Source organism: Hetaerina americana, unplaced genomic scaffold, assembly GCF_022747635.1.
Source record: "Hetaerina americana unplaced genomic scaffold, ioHetAmer1.1.p SCAF_20, whole genome shotgun sequence".
NCBI classification, from domain to species: Eukaryota; Metazoa; Arthropoda; class Insecta; order Odonata; family Calopterygidae; genus Hetaerina; species Hetaerina americana.
Genome location: NW_027286764.1, coordinates 587,779 through 606,560, shown reverse-complemented (window position 1 = coordinate 606,560; position 18,782 = coordinate 587,779). Strand labels below are relative to the sequence as shown.

The 18,782-nt window shown below is 38.0% G+C and overlaps 1 protein-coding gene across 1 annotated transcript in view; it reads left to right on the top strand.

Annotated features, from left to right (window-relative positions):
• LOC139688559 (putative ammonium transporter 2) overlaps window positions 1–18,782 on the top strand; it is a 52,127-nt gene that overhangs the window by 21,907 nt on the left and 11,438 nt on the right. The window contains exons 8-12 of the mRNA XM_071586112.1: window positions 19–160; window positions 12,840–13,033; window positions 15,168–15,299; window positions 16,091–16,186; window positions 16,811–16,899. Coding sequence (XP_071442213.1) covers window positions 19–160; window positions 12,840–13,033; window positions 15,168–15,299; window positions 16,091–16,186; window positions 16,811–16,899 — 653 coding nt within the window. The remainder of the gene's footprint in view (window positions 1–18; window positions 161–12,839; window positions 13,034–15,167; window positions 15,300–16,090; window positions 16,187–16,810; window positions 16,900–18,782) is intronic.

Sequence of the window (18,782 nt, the reverse complement as noted above, 5' to 3'; positions counted from 1 at the left end):
ATTTTCTCTGTTGTGAAGCATTTGCAGCTGCCCTAATGCTGGGACCTAGATTGGGTCGCTATGAAGCAGGCCTGGATGCATTACCTCTCGGCAGTCCTGTTAGTGCAGTGATGGGGCTCTTTGTTCTATGGTGGGGATGGCTGGCTTTCAACTCTGGAAGGTTGGTAATCATCTGTAGCTGTGTTCAGCCATCAAGAAAGGCTGAGGAATGAATGTTTCACTGAGAAACTTAGAGTGCCAATTTTTACCTTCAAAAAGATCTATCTATGATAATTTGTGTTAACAGTTAATTTGGTAAGAAACAATACAACTTGGTTACAATACTCAAGTAAAAAGTTAAAGGCCCACTGATAGATAACAAGTTCATCCTCGCCAGCAGGACAATAATGGATGCACTTGCAGTGGGCAAAGTCCATGTTTTCCTGGGGTCCCAGCTTTGTCTGCTCAATGCTCATGGCCTAACAGTGCACTAGCCAACTATCTGGCAGTGGTGGATTACGAGAGATTTGATGGAGGATACTGACTACTTCTAATTTCCACAAACATAGTAAATAATAATTTTTGTTATTCATTATATAGACTTGCAATAGACCTTGCTAAAAATACCTCAAACAAATACAAAGATCAGAATATTATACTAGTTGTTCCATGTGTAAAGAATTCATGCACAGAATACAAGGCCTAGGAGGCAAGCCATGAATAAGAAAAATTTTAAATTTAGCAGATAACATTTTCTTAGGCATCAAAGAAAATAAAAGATTAAATAATCATACATGTTAGGAGGTGTTATTGGGGGTACAGAGGGTAGGATATAATGGAACAAATTTGGTTTTCATTGGTTTATGCCAGCTTTCAGAACACTCCATTATCCGCAAATTATCCTTGAACAATACACAGTCCATTTGCCCCGGCTGCCAAAAGGCTTCTCTCCTGTGGGTCAACCTCAGATGACATGACCCCCAGGGTACCATTCTTATTGGCCACAGACTGTAAATTCATAGTGCAGACTTGCAACAATGCTGAAGGCAGCCATTGAGAATGGCCCCTGTGCAACCTTGTACTAATATCACTATGATTTTGCCACTGTCAGTGCCCTCCATATCACTCTCCATTCTGATGGCAGGTTTGATTTACAATGACATTAAGAGACAGCCCAACATGCTGCAGCATTGCTTATGTACATACCCATAAAGGATTATTTTTGAACTCCATGGATGAAAACATCAAAATCACAAGTGAAATTGAGGTTGAGGATGCCTTATATTACTCAAACTTAATGAATCAGAGCGTAAACTGAAAACATGAATTTTCAATTTTCAGAAAATTTTCTTACACTGACTAATTACCACAATTAATTAACACCACGACACTCCATTTCCTACAAGCTATCCACGATACACTTCATGCTGCACATGATATTTATGACCCCTATGTTTGATTATACAGAACAAAAGAGTTGTACACAATTAAAGAGATCACATCCAACAATGGGTATTTGGAAGACCTTGTCACTAATTTGTACTGATAATTACAAAACCATAATTCAAAATTTTCAGTCTCCCCTACTTTATCTATTCTCTTCTAAGTCCAACCCATAATGCACCCCTCCAACCAATGTTTACCACCTGCAGTGACAACACATTATATTACTTTGTTTATATATATATGTATGTATATATATATATATATATATACATACATATATATATATATATATATATATATATATATATATATATATATATATATATATATATATATATATATATATATATTTACACACACACACACACACACACATATATATATATATATATATATATATATATATATATATATATTTACACACACACACACACACACACACATATATATATATATATATATATATATATATATATATATATATATATATATATATATATATATATATATATATATATATATATATATATATATATATATATATATATATATACTTTCATAGACGTAACACGGAAGTGCCGAATAGTACAATACACAGTAACACATAATATAGAAACACAAAAAAAGAGAACACTCACACGTATTTTCTTGATATTTCGACGGAAACAATCCGTCTTCCTCTGAAGATATAGAAGTAATGATTACTTCTATATCTTCAGAGGAAGACGGATTGTTTCCGTCGAAATATCAAGAAAATACGTGTGAGTGTTCTCTTTTTTTGTGTTTCTATATTATGTGTTACTGTGTATTGTACTATATATATATATATATATATATACAGAAACAGATATAAGGAAAAGGGATAGGAACACATATAAAGGACGAACACAATATAGGTGGGGAAGGCGGAATCGAACGGATTACAAGAGTAAAAATATTGGCGGGATTTCGTGTTTGAATGTCTATTTGGCCAATGAGGCTCATCTCTTTCTTCTGGCTATGCGTGCCACGAAACGCACTGTTCCTTTCCTGTATGATGTTGTATGAATTCTAAACCACTGTCCTTTCCTCTTGTGTATTGTCTATTTCTCCTTTGGTGGGTGAAACAGTCCCCTGACGCCATCTCTTGGCTAAAGAATCGGGGCGCTTGGCGACATATTAGACCCACGGATCTCAGGGTAAATTACGTTTCCTCGATAGCTCAAGTGGTTAAGAGCATCCGCCCGGCAAGTGGAAAGATCCGAGGTTCGAGTCCCGGTCAAGGAAATATTTTTACTCTTGTGATCCGTTCGATTCCGCCTTCCCCACCTATATTGTGTTCGTCCTTTATATGTGTTCCTATCCCTTTTCCTTATATCTGTTTCTGTATATATGAGTATTTATTCGCCGTTTGGCGGGATTTCGTGTTTGAATGTGTATATATATATATATATATATATATATATGTATATATATATATATATATATATATATATATATATATATATATATATATATATATATACATTCAAACACGAAATCCCCACGGATCTCAGGGTAAATTGACTATCCTTGATAGCTCAAGTGGTTAAGAGCATCCGCCCGGCAAGTGGAAAGATCCGGTGTTCGAGTCCCGGTTGAGGAAATATTTTTACTCTTGTGATCCGTTCGATTCCGCCTTCCCCACCTCTATTGTGTTCGTCCTTTATATGTGTTCCTATCCCTTTTCCTTATATCTGTTTCTGTATATATGAGTATATATATATATATATATATATATATATATATATATATATATATATATATATATATATCGATTATACAGACAAGTTTTACATTAGGGGTGATTGCAAGTTTACTTATTAGATCTACTCCCCTCTCGCTACATCCCCTCATTGCCCCCTCACCTCGTTCCCACTGTAATTGCCTCTCAAAAAACATTATTTATCTTTTGCCATGCAAACAATGCACTTCCTTTTACATAGGCCAATGCATTATCACTTATCCATTCGAATGAACAATCACCGGTACTCCTGCAAATCTGCCTCACTCTCTTCTCTTCCTATCCCTTCACACGCAAATACCCACAACCTTTCATTCAACCAGTGTTTTGCTCCTAGCATCCTAGAATCCCTACCTGATTCAGCCACCAACATAGAGGTGAGAACTCGTGAATCCACCTACATATTAGCTATCCGATCTTTCAAAATTCCCACCCTTTACTGCAATCTTTAATTCCCCTCCCAGCATTCCCTGCACCTCACCTCCCCTCCCCACCCAGACCCCTTACCCCTCTCCAGCAAATTTTCAGTCTTACCTGAAGAAGGCCTTGGAGTGGGCCAAAAGCTTAAACAAATTACCATGCGAGTGTCCTATCAAGTGTTACTATTTTATTTGTATTCTATTGTGCCGTCCCAATATAATATATATATATATATATATATATATATATATATATATATATATATATATATATATATATATATATATATATATATATATATAAGGTGTCACGTTAAAAGCACTATTGAGGAAGGCAATGGGAAACCATCTCAATTATCATTCCCAAGATTTAAATGATGGACAATACAGAGATTTTGAGTCCTGGCAACTACGGGGCTCGGCCCAATCGGCTCTGTGTCGTGCCCGGCAGTGGGGGAGGCAGGGCTTCCGCGGTCGTCATCCCACGAAACCCTTGCAGGGGAAAAAAACCGGGAACAGCAGGACAGAAGACGCAGGAGAAGAAGACCAAGTTAGTTAGAATAGGAATGTGGAATGTTAGGACAATCATGAGGACAGGTAAACTGGAGAATATTAAGCGAGAGATGGAAAGGGAAAAAATAGGTATTTTAGGTCTATGCGAGGTGAGATGGAAGGATAGCAGGGATTACTGGAGTGATAATTATAGAATAATATACAGCGGCGGGGGCAAGAGCCAACGAGGGGTTGCCATAGTATTAAATGAAGAGGTAGGAAGAAGGGTAGTCAAATTAGAGTTGATAACAGATAGAATACTACTAGTAGACATAAAAGCAGAACCGACGAACTTGGTTATTATTCAGGTATACATGCCACCGAGCCACCATGAGGAAGAAGAGGTCGATAGGATATACGATCAGTTAGAGGACATAATCACGTGTGTTCCCACAGGTAAATATTTGATAATGATGGGGGACTGGAATGCGACGGTAGGTGAAGGAAGAGATGGTGATGAGGTCGGGGACTACAGTTTAGGCACGAGGAATGACTGCGGAAAGAAAGCAGTTGAGTTCTGCAGGAGACAGGGGTTAGTCATCACCAACGCTTGGTTTAGACACCACAAAAGAAGCAGGTATACATGGAAAATGCCAGGTGACTCACAGAGGTATCAGCTAGATTATATTCTGGTTAGACACAGGTTTCGGAACAGTGTGATAAATTCGCACAGCTTCCCGGGAGTGGATGAGGACTCTGACCACAATTTAGTTGTTATGAAATGTAGCATCTGTTTCAAAAAGTTATGCAGGGGCAGCGAGTTAGAAAATAGAATGTAGAAGCATTAAATGGTTTGAAAAGGAAGGAATACAAACAGGCGGTAGAGGAAATCATGGAGGATGGTAAACAGCCAAGTATTGTTGAAGAAAAATGGGAAAGTTTCAAGAAAAAGTTGTCTAAAGATGCAAAAGACACTATTGGAACCGTTCAGGAGAAAAGGACTAGGAAACCATGGATCACGGATGTGATGTTTACAAAGATGGATGAGAGGAGAAAATGGAAGAATGTAAACACAGAGATAGGCAAAATGAAGCACAAAGAGTTAAACAATAAATAGAAGTGGGCAACAAATAAAGCAAAAGAAGCATGGTAGAATACACAGTGCGAGGATATGGACAGTTTGCAGAGGAATGGTGAAATTGGTGTGCTGTACAGCGAAGTTAAATCTTTATCGGGAAGCAAGAAAGGGAGATCTATGCTAACAACTAGAGACAAGGGGGGAAAGATAATAGTTGACACAGGAAAGATCCAAGAGAGATGGAAGAAATATATAGAAGAACTGTATAACAAAGTTAGACATAGAAAAGGAACATGACGTAGAAGAAGATAGTTTAGGTCCAGGCATACTCGACGATGAGATAGAAAGGGTATTAAGAGAGATGAAGCTAATTATGGCCTTGGGAGTGGATAACATTCCCACAGAACTATTTAAATTTTTAGGAAAATATGGGAGGAAGAGGCTATATGGGCTGATTCATAGTATCTATGAGGAAGGAATCTGGCCGGAAGACTTAGTGAGATCAATTTTAGTTCCTATTCCAAAAAAGGTAAAGGCTACATCATGTGAGGACTACAGGACAGTAATTTTGATATCCCATGCAGCTAAAGATGTTCTCAGGATCATAAACAAAAGGATAGAGAGTAGGGCAAATGATTACTTAGGGGATGATCAGTTTGGGCTTAGGAAGGGGAGAGGTACGCGTGATGCCATTGCAGTAATGAGATTATTAATCAAGAGGAATATAGAATACAACCAGGAGGTATTTGCCTGTTTCGTAGATTTTGAAATAGCCTTTGATAGAATGAATTGGGAAAAATTAATGAGTATATTCCAGAAAATAGGAATAGATCGGAGAGTAAGGAGGCTAATCCGTGCGTGTAATGCAGTTATCAGCAAAGAATCTTATTTGGGAATGTAAATTGTTTGGTAGATTGTTTATGTAAATTAGGAAGAGTAAAGGCCCTTAGAACACTGCCTTGTGGAACTCCTGCTAAAACACTCACCTCATTTGAAAATGTATCCCCTAATTTCACTTTTTGAGTTCTGCCTTTGTAATACAGTGACCATCGTGATCCAAGGCACTTCCATGCTAGGTAAACTGTTTAACCTACTCTAGTATTTGCTCTCCTCTTTTAACGTTGAACCTAGTTTCCTTCTTTATCAGAAACCTCACAACTTCTGTCGTGCTTGCATTGATTCTTGTGCCATACAAATCATACTGAATTTCAAATTCACTCATCATTGATGATAACATCTTGGTTGACTTTCTAACTATAGCTTGATTATCTGCAAACATATTTGTTTTAATTTTATAAATTCTCACCCTCTTTCATTCCTTTCTCTGGTGTTCTCATTCCTCTTTTACCATTTCCTCCATATGTACTTTGAAAAGCATTGGTGATAATATCCATTACTAAAAAGAAAGAAAGACTCGTACTTTTCCACAGATTTTATTATATGGTACAACGCGTTTCACCGACTTGCGGCATCATCAGGTACAAATTTGCAAAACAGACAGAGCAAGCATATATACCCTCAGGACAGAGTGGGGGCGGGGAGGGTTGGAAGGATTTGAGAGGGGTGGGGGCTCGCAGGTGCGTTGATGGATTGTTTTGACCATTTCCAGGCTAATTTCTCGGAGAGGAGTGGGGAGGGGTATGGGAACAATTGCTCATTACAAAGTGTCGTGTTGGGGTTCACCAAGTGCCTTCTAATCTCTAATTGCTCGAGAGCGTCCATTTTTAATCCTTTTGGGAGTGTGTGTAATATCTCTGGGACAAAGTCACTGCTGTGGTTGAATTCTAGTAAATGCTTGGCGAAGAGAGAGTTGTTATTCTGATTTTTGTGACACCTAGCGTGTTCCTTGACTCGTAACTTGATATTCCTGCCGGTCTGACCGACATAAACGCTGTTGCAATCCTCGCATTTCAGTTTATAAATGCCTGATTTGAGAAGGCTATCCTGGGTGTCTTTTCCATTGGCTAGAAGTTTGGAGAGGGTTATGGGTGGGTAGAAGGCTGCTTTGAGTGAGGTGGGCAGGCAGTTGGAAATCCTATATGAAAGATCTCCCAGAAACGGGATCGAGCACCACTTAAAATCTTTAGATACTGCGGGCTGAGATACGAAAATGCTTTTTATGGCCATTGCTTTTTGTTTTTTCCGTAGTAATGTGTCAACTAGTTTGGGGTTGAAACCATTGTTGGCAGCTATATTAGTGATATTCACGAGTTCAATTTTGAAGTTTTTGGGGGAAAGGGGGATGTGTAGGAGGCAGTGGATCATGGAGTGGAGGGCTGCGTGTTTGTGAGAAAAGTGGTGTGCGGAATCATTAGAAATTATATGGTCTGTATATGTGGGTTTCCTATAAATTGCAAATTCGTGTCTATTATCCCTAATTGTGATTGTCAAGTCAAGGAAGTTGATGGTGCCGTTGATGTCTTTTTCCATGGAGAAGGAGATATTCCGATGAAGAGTGTTTAGGAAATTAAGGAAGGAGGCTAACTGTCGGTTGGTTCCGGTCCATAGGCATAGTATATCGTCAACGTAACGAAACCAATAGCCAACGTTTTTGTTATGCTGATTGTCAGCATTAAAAAGATGTTCTTCTACAGAATTGAGGAAGACTTCGGCTAGGAAGGGGGACAGTGGGGAACCCATAGCTAACCCATCCGTTTGGCTGTAAAGGGTGTGGTTGAAACTAAAATAATTCTGGTTAACTGTCATTTTGATGAGGGGGACCGATTCGTCTGAGATATTTTGGGCAATGGTGGAATCCTTGAGTAGTTCTTCAACCCTAAGCAAAGTTTCCAATATTGGTACGCAAGTAAATAAATTGCTAATGTCGAAGGAGACTAGCCTCGCTTTTTCCAGGACATCAATATCTTTCAATTTTCGGGCTAGCTCTATAGAGTTTTTAACTCCATATTTAGGTTTAAAACCTGTGAGATCTCGGAGCAATACGTCTAATTTTCGTGCCAGAAGGTGTGAAGGGGCGGACACAGCTGAGATGACAGGCCGAATAGGTATGGCTTTTTTGTGCAATTTGGGGAGTCCGTACAACCTGGGGGCGGAGGGGTTCATTTGGATTAAACTAAATTTTTCCCTAGCATTTAAAAACTTACACTTGGACACTGCACGTTTCACTTCACTTTGGAAACTCGCGGTTGGAATCAGAATCAGAATAACAACTCTCTCTTCGCCAAGCATTTACTAGAATTCAACCACAGCAGTGACTTTGTCCCAGAGATATTACACACACTCCCAAAAGGATTAAAAATGGACGCTCTCGAGCAATTAGAGATTAGAAGGCACTTGGTGAACCCCAACACGACACTTTGTAATGAGCAATTGTTCCCATACCCCTCCCCACTCCTCTCCGAGAAATTAGCCTGGAAATGGTCAAAACAATCCATCAACGCACCTGCGAGCCCCCACCCCCCTCAAATCCTTCCAACCCTCCCTGCCCCCACTCTGTCCTGAGGGTATATATGCTTGCTCTGTCTGTTTTGCAAATTTGTACCTGATGATGCCGCAAGTCGGTGAAATGCGTTGTACCGTATAATAAAATCTGTGGAAAAGTACGAGTCTTTCTTTCTTTTTAGTAATGGATATTAAATACTTCCACAAAGTGAAGCCTGAAACAATAGAATATATTGGTGATAATGTTAGCTATGTCATATTCCTCCTCCAGATACTGTCCATACAGACTCTCTGTTCACCACATGCCACTGTTTTGACCCATAGTAAGGTTGCAAATAAATCATCTATCCTTCCAATTTACATCTATTTTATGCAAACCATTTATTAGTTTTTCCCAATTGACTCTATCAAATGACTTTTCAAATTCTATGAAAAAGGCAAATGCATCCTGATGTATTCTATATTCTTCTCTATTAGTACCTCAATACTGCAATGGCATCACATGTGCCTCTCCCCTCGCTGAACCTTAACTGATCATTTCCTAAGCTATCATTGGCTCTCCTTCAACTTTTTATAATTGATCCTTGAAACCATTGACTCATAATTTTTTCCTCATGTAATAAGTCAAAAATAAATTCAATTCATAATTTTCTGCCACATATGACATCAAACTTACTGCTCTCTAGTCCCCATACATTACTGTCTTTCCCTTGCTGGGGTGGGAAAAAATGATCGGATGAAATCTTCCAGCCAAATTACTCTGTCATGAATGTTATGAATATTTTGATAAATGATATTGTTGAAACCTTAGAGCTGTATTTTTAAGTAGCATTGCCTTTAATACTTGTGAGCTCTTCATTTAATGTTCACTGCCACCACTTTCTTGGCCAATCAGTTAAAAATGATCAGGGAATTAGAGGCAGGAAATGTTTTTATTTTGGTTAAAGCTGGAGTTCAATAACTTGAAAATACTATGTTAAATGATGGAGAAATGCTAGGAATTGATCCAATGCATGACATAGGACAAGGTTTACATTCTGAGGAATAGTAAAAAAAATTGGAGAATTTGGGATGGTAGTTCCGTTTATATTTTCAGAAAAGCTTCATATTGAAAACCAAAGTGTTCATCAGCATCTTATAATTCTCATTTTAAAGAATAATATCTTCTTGCAGTCTGGTATCATAACCAATAGTCCCAATTCATAAAAAGCCGGACAAAAATCAAATTTTGAAATTTTCATTGGGTAGCCTTATTATTCCATTGGTCTAATTATATAACTAATACTCTTAGGGTATGTCATAAATATTAAGAGTACAAGTAGGGTACTTTACAGGATTGTAAATTTGATCTAAAAGTGGGTATAAACACTCACAAAAGCTGAAATTCCATGTGATCACCATTAAAAATTTCTCACTAGGCATAAATGAAGGAAGGCTAACTTTGCTAATTCCACTAGAATTGAAATTTTTTATGATCATGGTTTTGTCGCCAGGCTACAACATCAACATTTCTTGCACAATTTTGGATTTATTCATTAAAATTTACAGAAATTCTCAGTTAATACATTGATTGAACTAAATTTTACTTGTAAGATGGCATTTTTGATAACAAAGCCCATTAATCTCTTTGATTATATTATTTGGTACATTAAAATAAATTCACATTATTTAATATTTAATTTACCAGTTTGATGTAAACTAGCCAACTTCTGTAGTGATAATATAAATATCCAAAGTAGTGCATGCTCTATTAAAAAATTCTTCATAGCATCATTTTGCTCGTATATTTCTTCATGTCATTCTTTATTGAAATTGTTTCATTGAAATGCTCTTTTTGTGGATGACTCCATTAAAACTTACTGTTGCAGAATCTACTGTAGCTTCTTCATATGTCATCAATTCCATTATTCATTCCAGCATTTTGTTTGCATACTAAGGAGATTCTCTGGCAAAAACCCAACTCTAGGAAACCATTACTACATGATATATTTTGGGACTTTCATTGGAAATATGAACCATCGGAACTTATAGTTTTTCAATCTTGCTGCTTTTCCCTCGGTACTTCCCCCCCCCCCCCCCCGATGGAAATCCGCTAATGTTATCCCTATTCTTAAAACTGGAATTAAAAATGAAATATCTAACTATCGCCCTATCTCTTTACTACCTATTCTTTCTTCTGTTTGCGAGAGGATTATTCTCAACAGACTTTATTATTTTTACTTCCCCTTTTCTGTCTAGCAACCAACATGGTTTCCTTCCGGGCAGGTCATGCTTGACCAATTTAGCACTTTTTCAACACCACGCTGTTAGTGCGATAACAAGTAAGACTCAATTAGATGCCATCTTCTTGGATTTCTCAAAAGCCTTCGACTCCCTCAATCATAACCTCCTCATTAATAAACTCAGTCAGCGTTTTAACGTTCATGGAAACTTTCTCAAATTATTGACCAGCTTTCTTTCGAATAGAAATCAGCGAGTAATACTATCTGGCGCCTCATCTCCTTGGTCCTCTGTGACATCTGGAGTTCCTCAAGGTAGTATTCTCGGACCATATCTTTTTAATCTGTACATTGATGACTTAGCTTCCCTAGTCCCGACCTCCCTAGCCCACACGTTACTATATGCCGACGACTGCAAAATTTTTAAGGAAATTAATTCCCCCACGGATTGCTACCACCTTCAGGAGGCTTAAAATAAAATTTCAGAATGGTGCAGCACATGGATGCTAAATTTAAACTCAAATAAATGCAATACTCTAGTTCTCTCCCTAAAAAAATCTCCTCTTATCTTTAACTATACAATTAATTCAGTTCCTCTGAATCGTGTTGCTTCTGTCAAGGATCTTGGTGTATTAACTGATCGCAAACTAAATTTCTCAGGTCATATCAAAGCAGTTAAATGCAAAGCCATGTCTCCTCTAGGTCTACTTTATCGCTACACAGAAATAAAAGATGTGCAATCTCTAACCGCATATTTCTCAACCATTATCTTACCATTAATTACCTACTGCTCCCCTATATGGTCCATGTCTGCCCTATCTAACCTTAATACCCTTAACTCGATAACTAATTTTTTCAGTAAAATAGCCAAGTACAGAGTCCCCCATCTTCGGGACTCGCCCACTGAATCACTTCTTTCCTCGCTCTCGATTTGTAATCTCTCCACTCTACGTCTAAAATCCGATTTAAAACTCATGCATAACACCCTTAACTCCATTAACGACTGCCCTGAACTAATTTCCCTTATCAATTTCAGAGTTCCCCCCCGAGTTACCCGCGATCACTCTTTATTCCACCAACCCGTTCCCAGATTGTCCCTCACCAAACGTTCCCTTTTCTTCCGTCTCCCCGCTTTACTGAATTCCCTTCCCGAAAGCATTGACCCCCTCTCACTCCCAGCCAACACATCTATAAACCTTTCTCTGGCACATCTCTCTCGAAAGAACTAGCACAATCTCTCCTTTCACTCCCACATCCCGGTTTTGTTGCTTTCTTTCACTGTTTTTGTTATTTCTATGAAAATTTATCTCTAATAACTGCTAATTATAGTCTTGTTGATGTTTGTATGTTTGTGTCCTTATATGTTGCTGTTATACGTGTCACTATAAATTGGCAATCCTGCTGTATGTGCACAATTTTTACTAAATAAATAAAATAAATAAATAAATAAAATCTTCAAAACTCTCTCTGGGAATACAGCCTGAAAACTTAGATGCTAGGATATGAAAATGAGAAGGGAGCAGTTTTTGAGATTGGTTTAATATGTTTTTTTTTTAAATATCTTAAATCTTATTTTTTCACCTCATTACGAAAAAATGGAACCCTTCATCCAGGCATGGGTGATTCTTTATTGTGATAAAGAGGAAATTGGATTTTAACAACATATCTGGTAATCCAGCAAACCCAATGTTGAGAGACATTACTAAGTCTTAGAACACCAAACTCCACCAAGAGGTGAGTGGATTTTAAGCCAATTGTCATGAGGGGTATGAGCAAAAATTAATTATTTTGGAAAATTCAGGAATCTTATCCTTATGTTGAGCATATTATTGGAGTGTAGCAAGCATTTGCAAAATGACCAGCTGCATCCAAATCTTGCACAAATGAGAAAGGATGAGTGCATATCATAATAATATCACATTTTGTCTGGGGCTGTAATCCCTCCTTCCCTGCTGTGATCACAGCCTCATCAACCATCTGTCCTCTGTGCTCCTCTGTGATCACAGCCTCATCAACCATCTGTCCTCTGTGCTCCTCCTCAGCACATTTGGGGTGAGCGGGGCCAAGTGGGAGTATGCATCACGTGCTGCTGTGATGACTGTCCTTTCGTCCTTCGGTGGTGGCATCGTGGGTCTCATCTTGCCGGTTGTTGTGAACCGCAGTTCCAAGGATAGGCAGTTCTACAATATCATGGATTTCATCAATGGCATTCTGGGATCTCTCGTTTCCATCACAGGTGATTTGGATTTGGTTGTTTCACTTATTCTAGTCATTCTCAATTCTATGGAAAATCAGATTCAAGTAGCTGAAGTCCCCAACCCAACCCAAATCTGCTCTTTTTTACTCTGTTACTCTTTGTTTTATTATCTTACTTGATCTCTGTGGAAAAATTGACAATTTCAAAGAAGCCAGCTCTTGAATTGTTTTCACTTGTCACTTAGTAGTCAAATGGATATATCTTGACACAAAGTTTTTTTTAGAAGTGAAGAAATTTGCTTAGGACAATGAAATGTTGGCTGCAACCTTTCAATTTCACCAGTAAAAGTTGATAAAATGATGATCAATTGATGAATTGACATTGAGTGACTAAATTAAATGCTTGACAGGACTGCTTACCTTGCTGTAATTTATATGTCTGTGTTGGTTTCGAATTTTGGATATTTTTTTGTATTGCTCATCATGTCCTACAAATAATGTGAACTATTGCAGAGGCCTGGTAGACCAAAACCAATGTTTTTAAGTATGTTATCTTCTACCAGGTGGTTAAAGAAACTTTGCAATAACACTTTAATTTATAAAAAAATCATAAAAGGTATTAAACACATTTTTTCACTTGCCATCATTTGATAATTACTGTGCAGTGGTTTTACAAGGGCCAAATGTAGATAACAATCAAAGTAGTTCCCATTACTTATGTGAAAGCTGACTGGTCAAGCCCTGATAGGTGTCCTGAGAATCATCAGCTCAGTCATCAAAGATAACAATTGTTTAGCACTGTTGAATATAGCTTATCCATGCATGAGTAACGCAAATTTTGATATCATAACTGCAATAATGTGTTATTTAAGTATATTATCCATTTATATTGCCTATTTTCTACGATATTGCATTTTTGTGTCACTGAATATGTTTTAATATTATCAGGTGCTTTAATGTTTGTGTAAGGGTGCCCAATGTTAATTACTGCTGGGGATTACAATAAGTACCACTCTATAGCTAATCATCCTTAATGTGGGCATGAAAAAAATGGTGTTGATCAGAGGAAGGCAAAATGAAAGCCTCAGACATATTTTCTGAGAAAAACACCACTAGGACCATCATTTAAATTTATTTCCACTAATCATCCATTCAAAAATCTTGTGTTATTAGGATACCACATGATAGAGCCAACATAATATTGGATAATTAGAGTGTTGAAAAGGAAAAGAAGCATCTTTTCTGTTTTTAAAGGAAATGATTACTGCCTTTCATTTCTAAAAACAATTTTCATGAAAATTGAGAGGATAAGGACCAGAGTGTCAAGACCAAGCTATATTGCCTCTGCAGCTCTGCCATAAATTTTAGGAACAACAGACCACATCACTTGCATCCTATGAAGAGCCAGGCGTAAGAACTGATTTTTTACAGTAAGGAATATTGGGCATTTGCTACCATCTACAAGAGATGATGTTCTTCCAAGTCTCCAGACAGAAGGTGTACATAAGATTCTGTGCTCCAGTGATTCAAGCATTTTATCTGTTGCATTACTGTTTTGGCAGTGGAAACTCTTACCATATCCAAGAAATTGAATTCTATGATGGTTTTCAATAGAGATACATCCCATCCAATAGGATAGAATACATTCAGAATAGTAACCATATAGAATATGCATATATGTAATTCTATCTCGTTGGATGCCTAGTTGTGTAGACTGTCCTAAGTCATATGTTAAAAATAGCAAAGCTATGAAATGCCATCGCAAATGGGAAAAGAGGTGGTGCATACATTTTGCTGAAGGGAATAAAAATTAATGCTATCAAATCAGGTGTTCTTAAGGTTTTTGTCCCTGTAGAAAGTGTCGTGGTGTGTCTTTGAAACAGCGTGATACTTTTAGCAGCAATGAAGAAATTTTTGAGGATATGATATGTGAACAGAGAACTGTGAAGAAGAAGTTGTAGTGTTCTTTGGCTTGATAAAAACATCATGAGTGTGAGAAAGAATATTCCTGTTCATTAGATCATTTTTTGTTGAGATCAATTAAAACAACGAACAAAAACAAAAAGATCAATTTAACAACCTCTCATTCCTGTGTTGTTTTTTAAATTGTGGCCTGTATAGAGCCTTGTGTTGGTTTCAATGGAGTGAGACTAACCTGATGCATGTATTTGCAGCTGGTTGCTTCCTCTACACAGCCTGGGAATCCATTGTCATCGGGATGGTGGGTGGTGCGATTGCATGTTTCACCATGCCCTACTTTGACCGCATTGGAGTGGATGACCCTGTTGGAGCATCATCTGTCCATGGTGAGTGGCTTCATTGCGAGGAAGTACAGGTGTGGTCACAACTCCCACTTTTCCATAACAGTCTAAATAAAGTCACTTAGTCATTTGAATTTTAGTTGCTGATTCTGTTAGGACCTTATTGCATCATATCAAATATTATCTAGGCTGGTTGGATAGGTTTAGAAATAGGCACAAACTTGTAGCTGAGTGTGGTGAATGTAGAAGGGTACACGGCATGACTATGCTGGGGATGGTGTCAGAATTGAATAAGCCTCTTGAAGGCTGTGGCTCAAAAGATATTTTCAATGCAGACAAGACAGGATCTTTCGCTGTCTTATTAATTGCAAATACAGATAAAGGGAGAAACTTCAGCCACTAGTGGTTGGTAAATCAAAGAGTCCTAGCTGCTTCAAACATGTAAAACCCTTGCCCATTTGATTCACAGCAAATTCCAAAGTGTTGGATGACCTCAGAAACATTTGCTGATGAGCTTCATTATTTGGATGCAAAAATGGGGTCTCAGAGCAGGGTATGAGTCCATGCATGCATGCATATGTAAAAAAAATTAACACAAACAAACATAACTCACTTCAATGTTTTGTTGGTCCCAGCCACCTTCATCAGGGTATAAGAAGTCACTCTGAAGTGAGTCATGTTTATGTTTATTCTTTTTTTACTACTACTAATTGCTGGTGTGCATCAAGACTTAGTGATTGCCATAAAGTTGCTATCTTGTTATTTGCTTTTGTTAATCTTTGTTATTTTCTTTTGACCATAATGATATGCATCATGAATTTTCATTGTGTTGACAGGTCTTGCATCCATCTGGGGTGTCATCGCAGTTGGGTTGTTTGCTGACAACCCATTTCCACTCTCCACAACTTCTGGTCGTGCTGGCCTTTTAAGGGGTATGTATGCTCTACCTCAACTGACTCCAGTGACTGGAACTCTCTCTCGTTCCACCTCCCTTTGAAGTTGATTGTCTGTTCTCTCCTAACAGTTAAAACCTTTTCTAGTTGTTTTGGTATGGTGCAGGTCTATCATATCATATCACATCATGGAGGTGGTCGTGGTTCATTTTTTTCTTCCTATTTTGCATACAAAAGTGGTTTCACAATTTGTAACTACCTCCAGTTCTCTGGAAAGCATCAAATGTCATTGTAATCATAAACTCCACACTCTTGAGTGTGATTTTTCTCTCTCTTAGCCATGTCAACTTGACTCTGTTGGATATGTGGTTTTCCTTCCTTTGATCACAAGGCAGGGAGAAGAATCCCAATAAAATGGCCCTCTGCATTACAGCAGCCCACTCCGGCAATCCACTCTAGCTCTAATAACATAACATAAAATTTAATTTATGGTCAATATAGAGGTATGATGTGACTAAAAATTTTGATGATTTTTATTGAACAGTCCTTACATATGGCCTTGATTGAGTGTCTTGATATTTTCAAAGTTGGAAACAACTGGGAAGCAAATGTGTTGGCCTTCCCCTATTATAAATAATTATAAATTTTCTTTGTTTGCTTCAGGTGGAGGATGGTACTTGCTTGGTGTCCAAACCCTTACATGTTTTTGTCTTGCAACATGGGGATTCTTTGCTACTGTGATGATTCTTTGGGTAAGGCTTAATAATAATGACTCTATTGGTCACAAGAAAAATTTGCGAAGATGCATGGGATATTTCAAAAATAGCTTCATCGAAGATGACCAAAGCTGATGCTTAAACAACTACAACAGTGAACACTCTAAAATTCATGGATTTCATTGCACAGTATCATATGACTCTAGTTATAGTAACTCTCAGGCATCTCCCAGAATTTACACAAAATTTGCAACTGTGAGCCAGTAGTAAGAGTCAGGTGCTTACTGGGATCTTTTACAGCTACATCTACACAATTACCACAATTCACCAAAAAGGTGTGTGGCATGGGATTAAAGGGCCAGGAGGAATGGGTTAATATTTAGGGGGATGAAGGGCTTCTAAGGAGCAAAGGAAGAAGGGGGAAATCCATGGAAAACCACATGTGAGGATGTCCCCGGAAGAAGAACTGACCCAGGCATGCACACACATGAGCATGTTAGCACCTGATCCCATTTCAAGCATGTCTCCACTTGAGCCATTCCACAAGCTCGCATATTGCATAGGAAGGGGCAAAAATGAACAGAGCCAGCAATATTGGAGACTGCCCCATGCAGATGATCTGGAGAGCAAGAAGAAGGTGATCACAGGAGACAAGTCGAGCAACACGAGATCCCCTTGCGTGATGCCGGAGATGGCAGCTGATGGAGAGGAGCCAATAGCGGAGGGAGGGGACGCGAGTGAGTGCAACGAAAGACGCCTTAGAGGGAGATATGCTGAATGTTGGATGCCCTGTCAATGCCATTCGGGAAGAGATGGGCCAAGAAGAAAGGCATGCACTGAAAGGAAACTAACCGGCCATTCATTTACATGCATTATATTTTATAACCCTAAATTATTATCCTTTATTGCCCAGGGGAAAAAGGGGTTCTTGAGTCTGCTACTTCTGGTATCCATTTCTTGGATTTTATATTCATGATCTGAACGACCAGTGTATGTTGGGATAATCGATGATATCTCCATATTGAAAAACATGGCTCCAAATAGTTTAGTCTAGCATTAACGTTTTTTTGCTCTGATGATTTCCAACCCAGCTCTAGGAGAATTTCTTTAATTTTGTTTTAATTTTCTCATAACAGTATTTAATAAATTGGGCTGCCCTGCATTGAACGTTCTCAATTTTACTAATGAAGCCTTTTTCTTCTGAATCCCATGCACTACATGCATATTTTAAGTGGGGTCTCATGAGAGCATGGAAGCAACCTTCATTGACCTTGTATTCACTGCTGTCAACATTGCATCTAATGAATACCCAATTCGATTTGTTTTCTTGTAGAACCTTTGTAAATGGGGTCCCCCTGATAAGTCATCTAACTAAGTTACATTTAGTTATTTCAGTGTTTTAACCACTTCTTAATCAAACCCTAGCAAGTTTGTACACAACACCTGTGGATCTTTTGAGAAATTTACCACAAAAAATTTCTAATGATTCACTTCTAATCCCCATTTTGTGCACCTTGAGACCAATAATTGATTCTCATCTACAGATATTTCCCAGGAAATCACAGTATTATCTGTGCACATCCTAATCTCTGCCTCTGCATGGCTCAAATCATGTACACAATCAAGAAAAGAAGGGGCCAAATTATAGTTCCTTGAAGTACATCAGAGGTCATTCATATGCTCTCAGAAATAGCATCATCAAGGGCAACTCTCTGTTTCAAATTCTGACAGGAATTCTTCCAGCCAATTTATCAAGGTCTTATTAATGTTGAAGAGCTTTAATTAATAAATTAGTTTGCCATGGTGAACCTTGTCAATTTTTAATCTGAGAAAATTGTATCTTTCTCCTTAATATTCTCTCCTGATAATAGGAAGCCATATGTGAATAAACTGTTGCATCCGAAGGGGGAAGTTGAAGC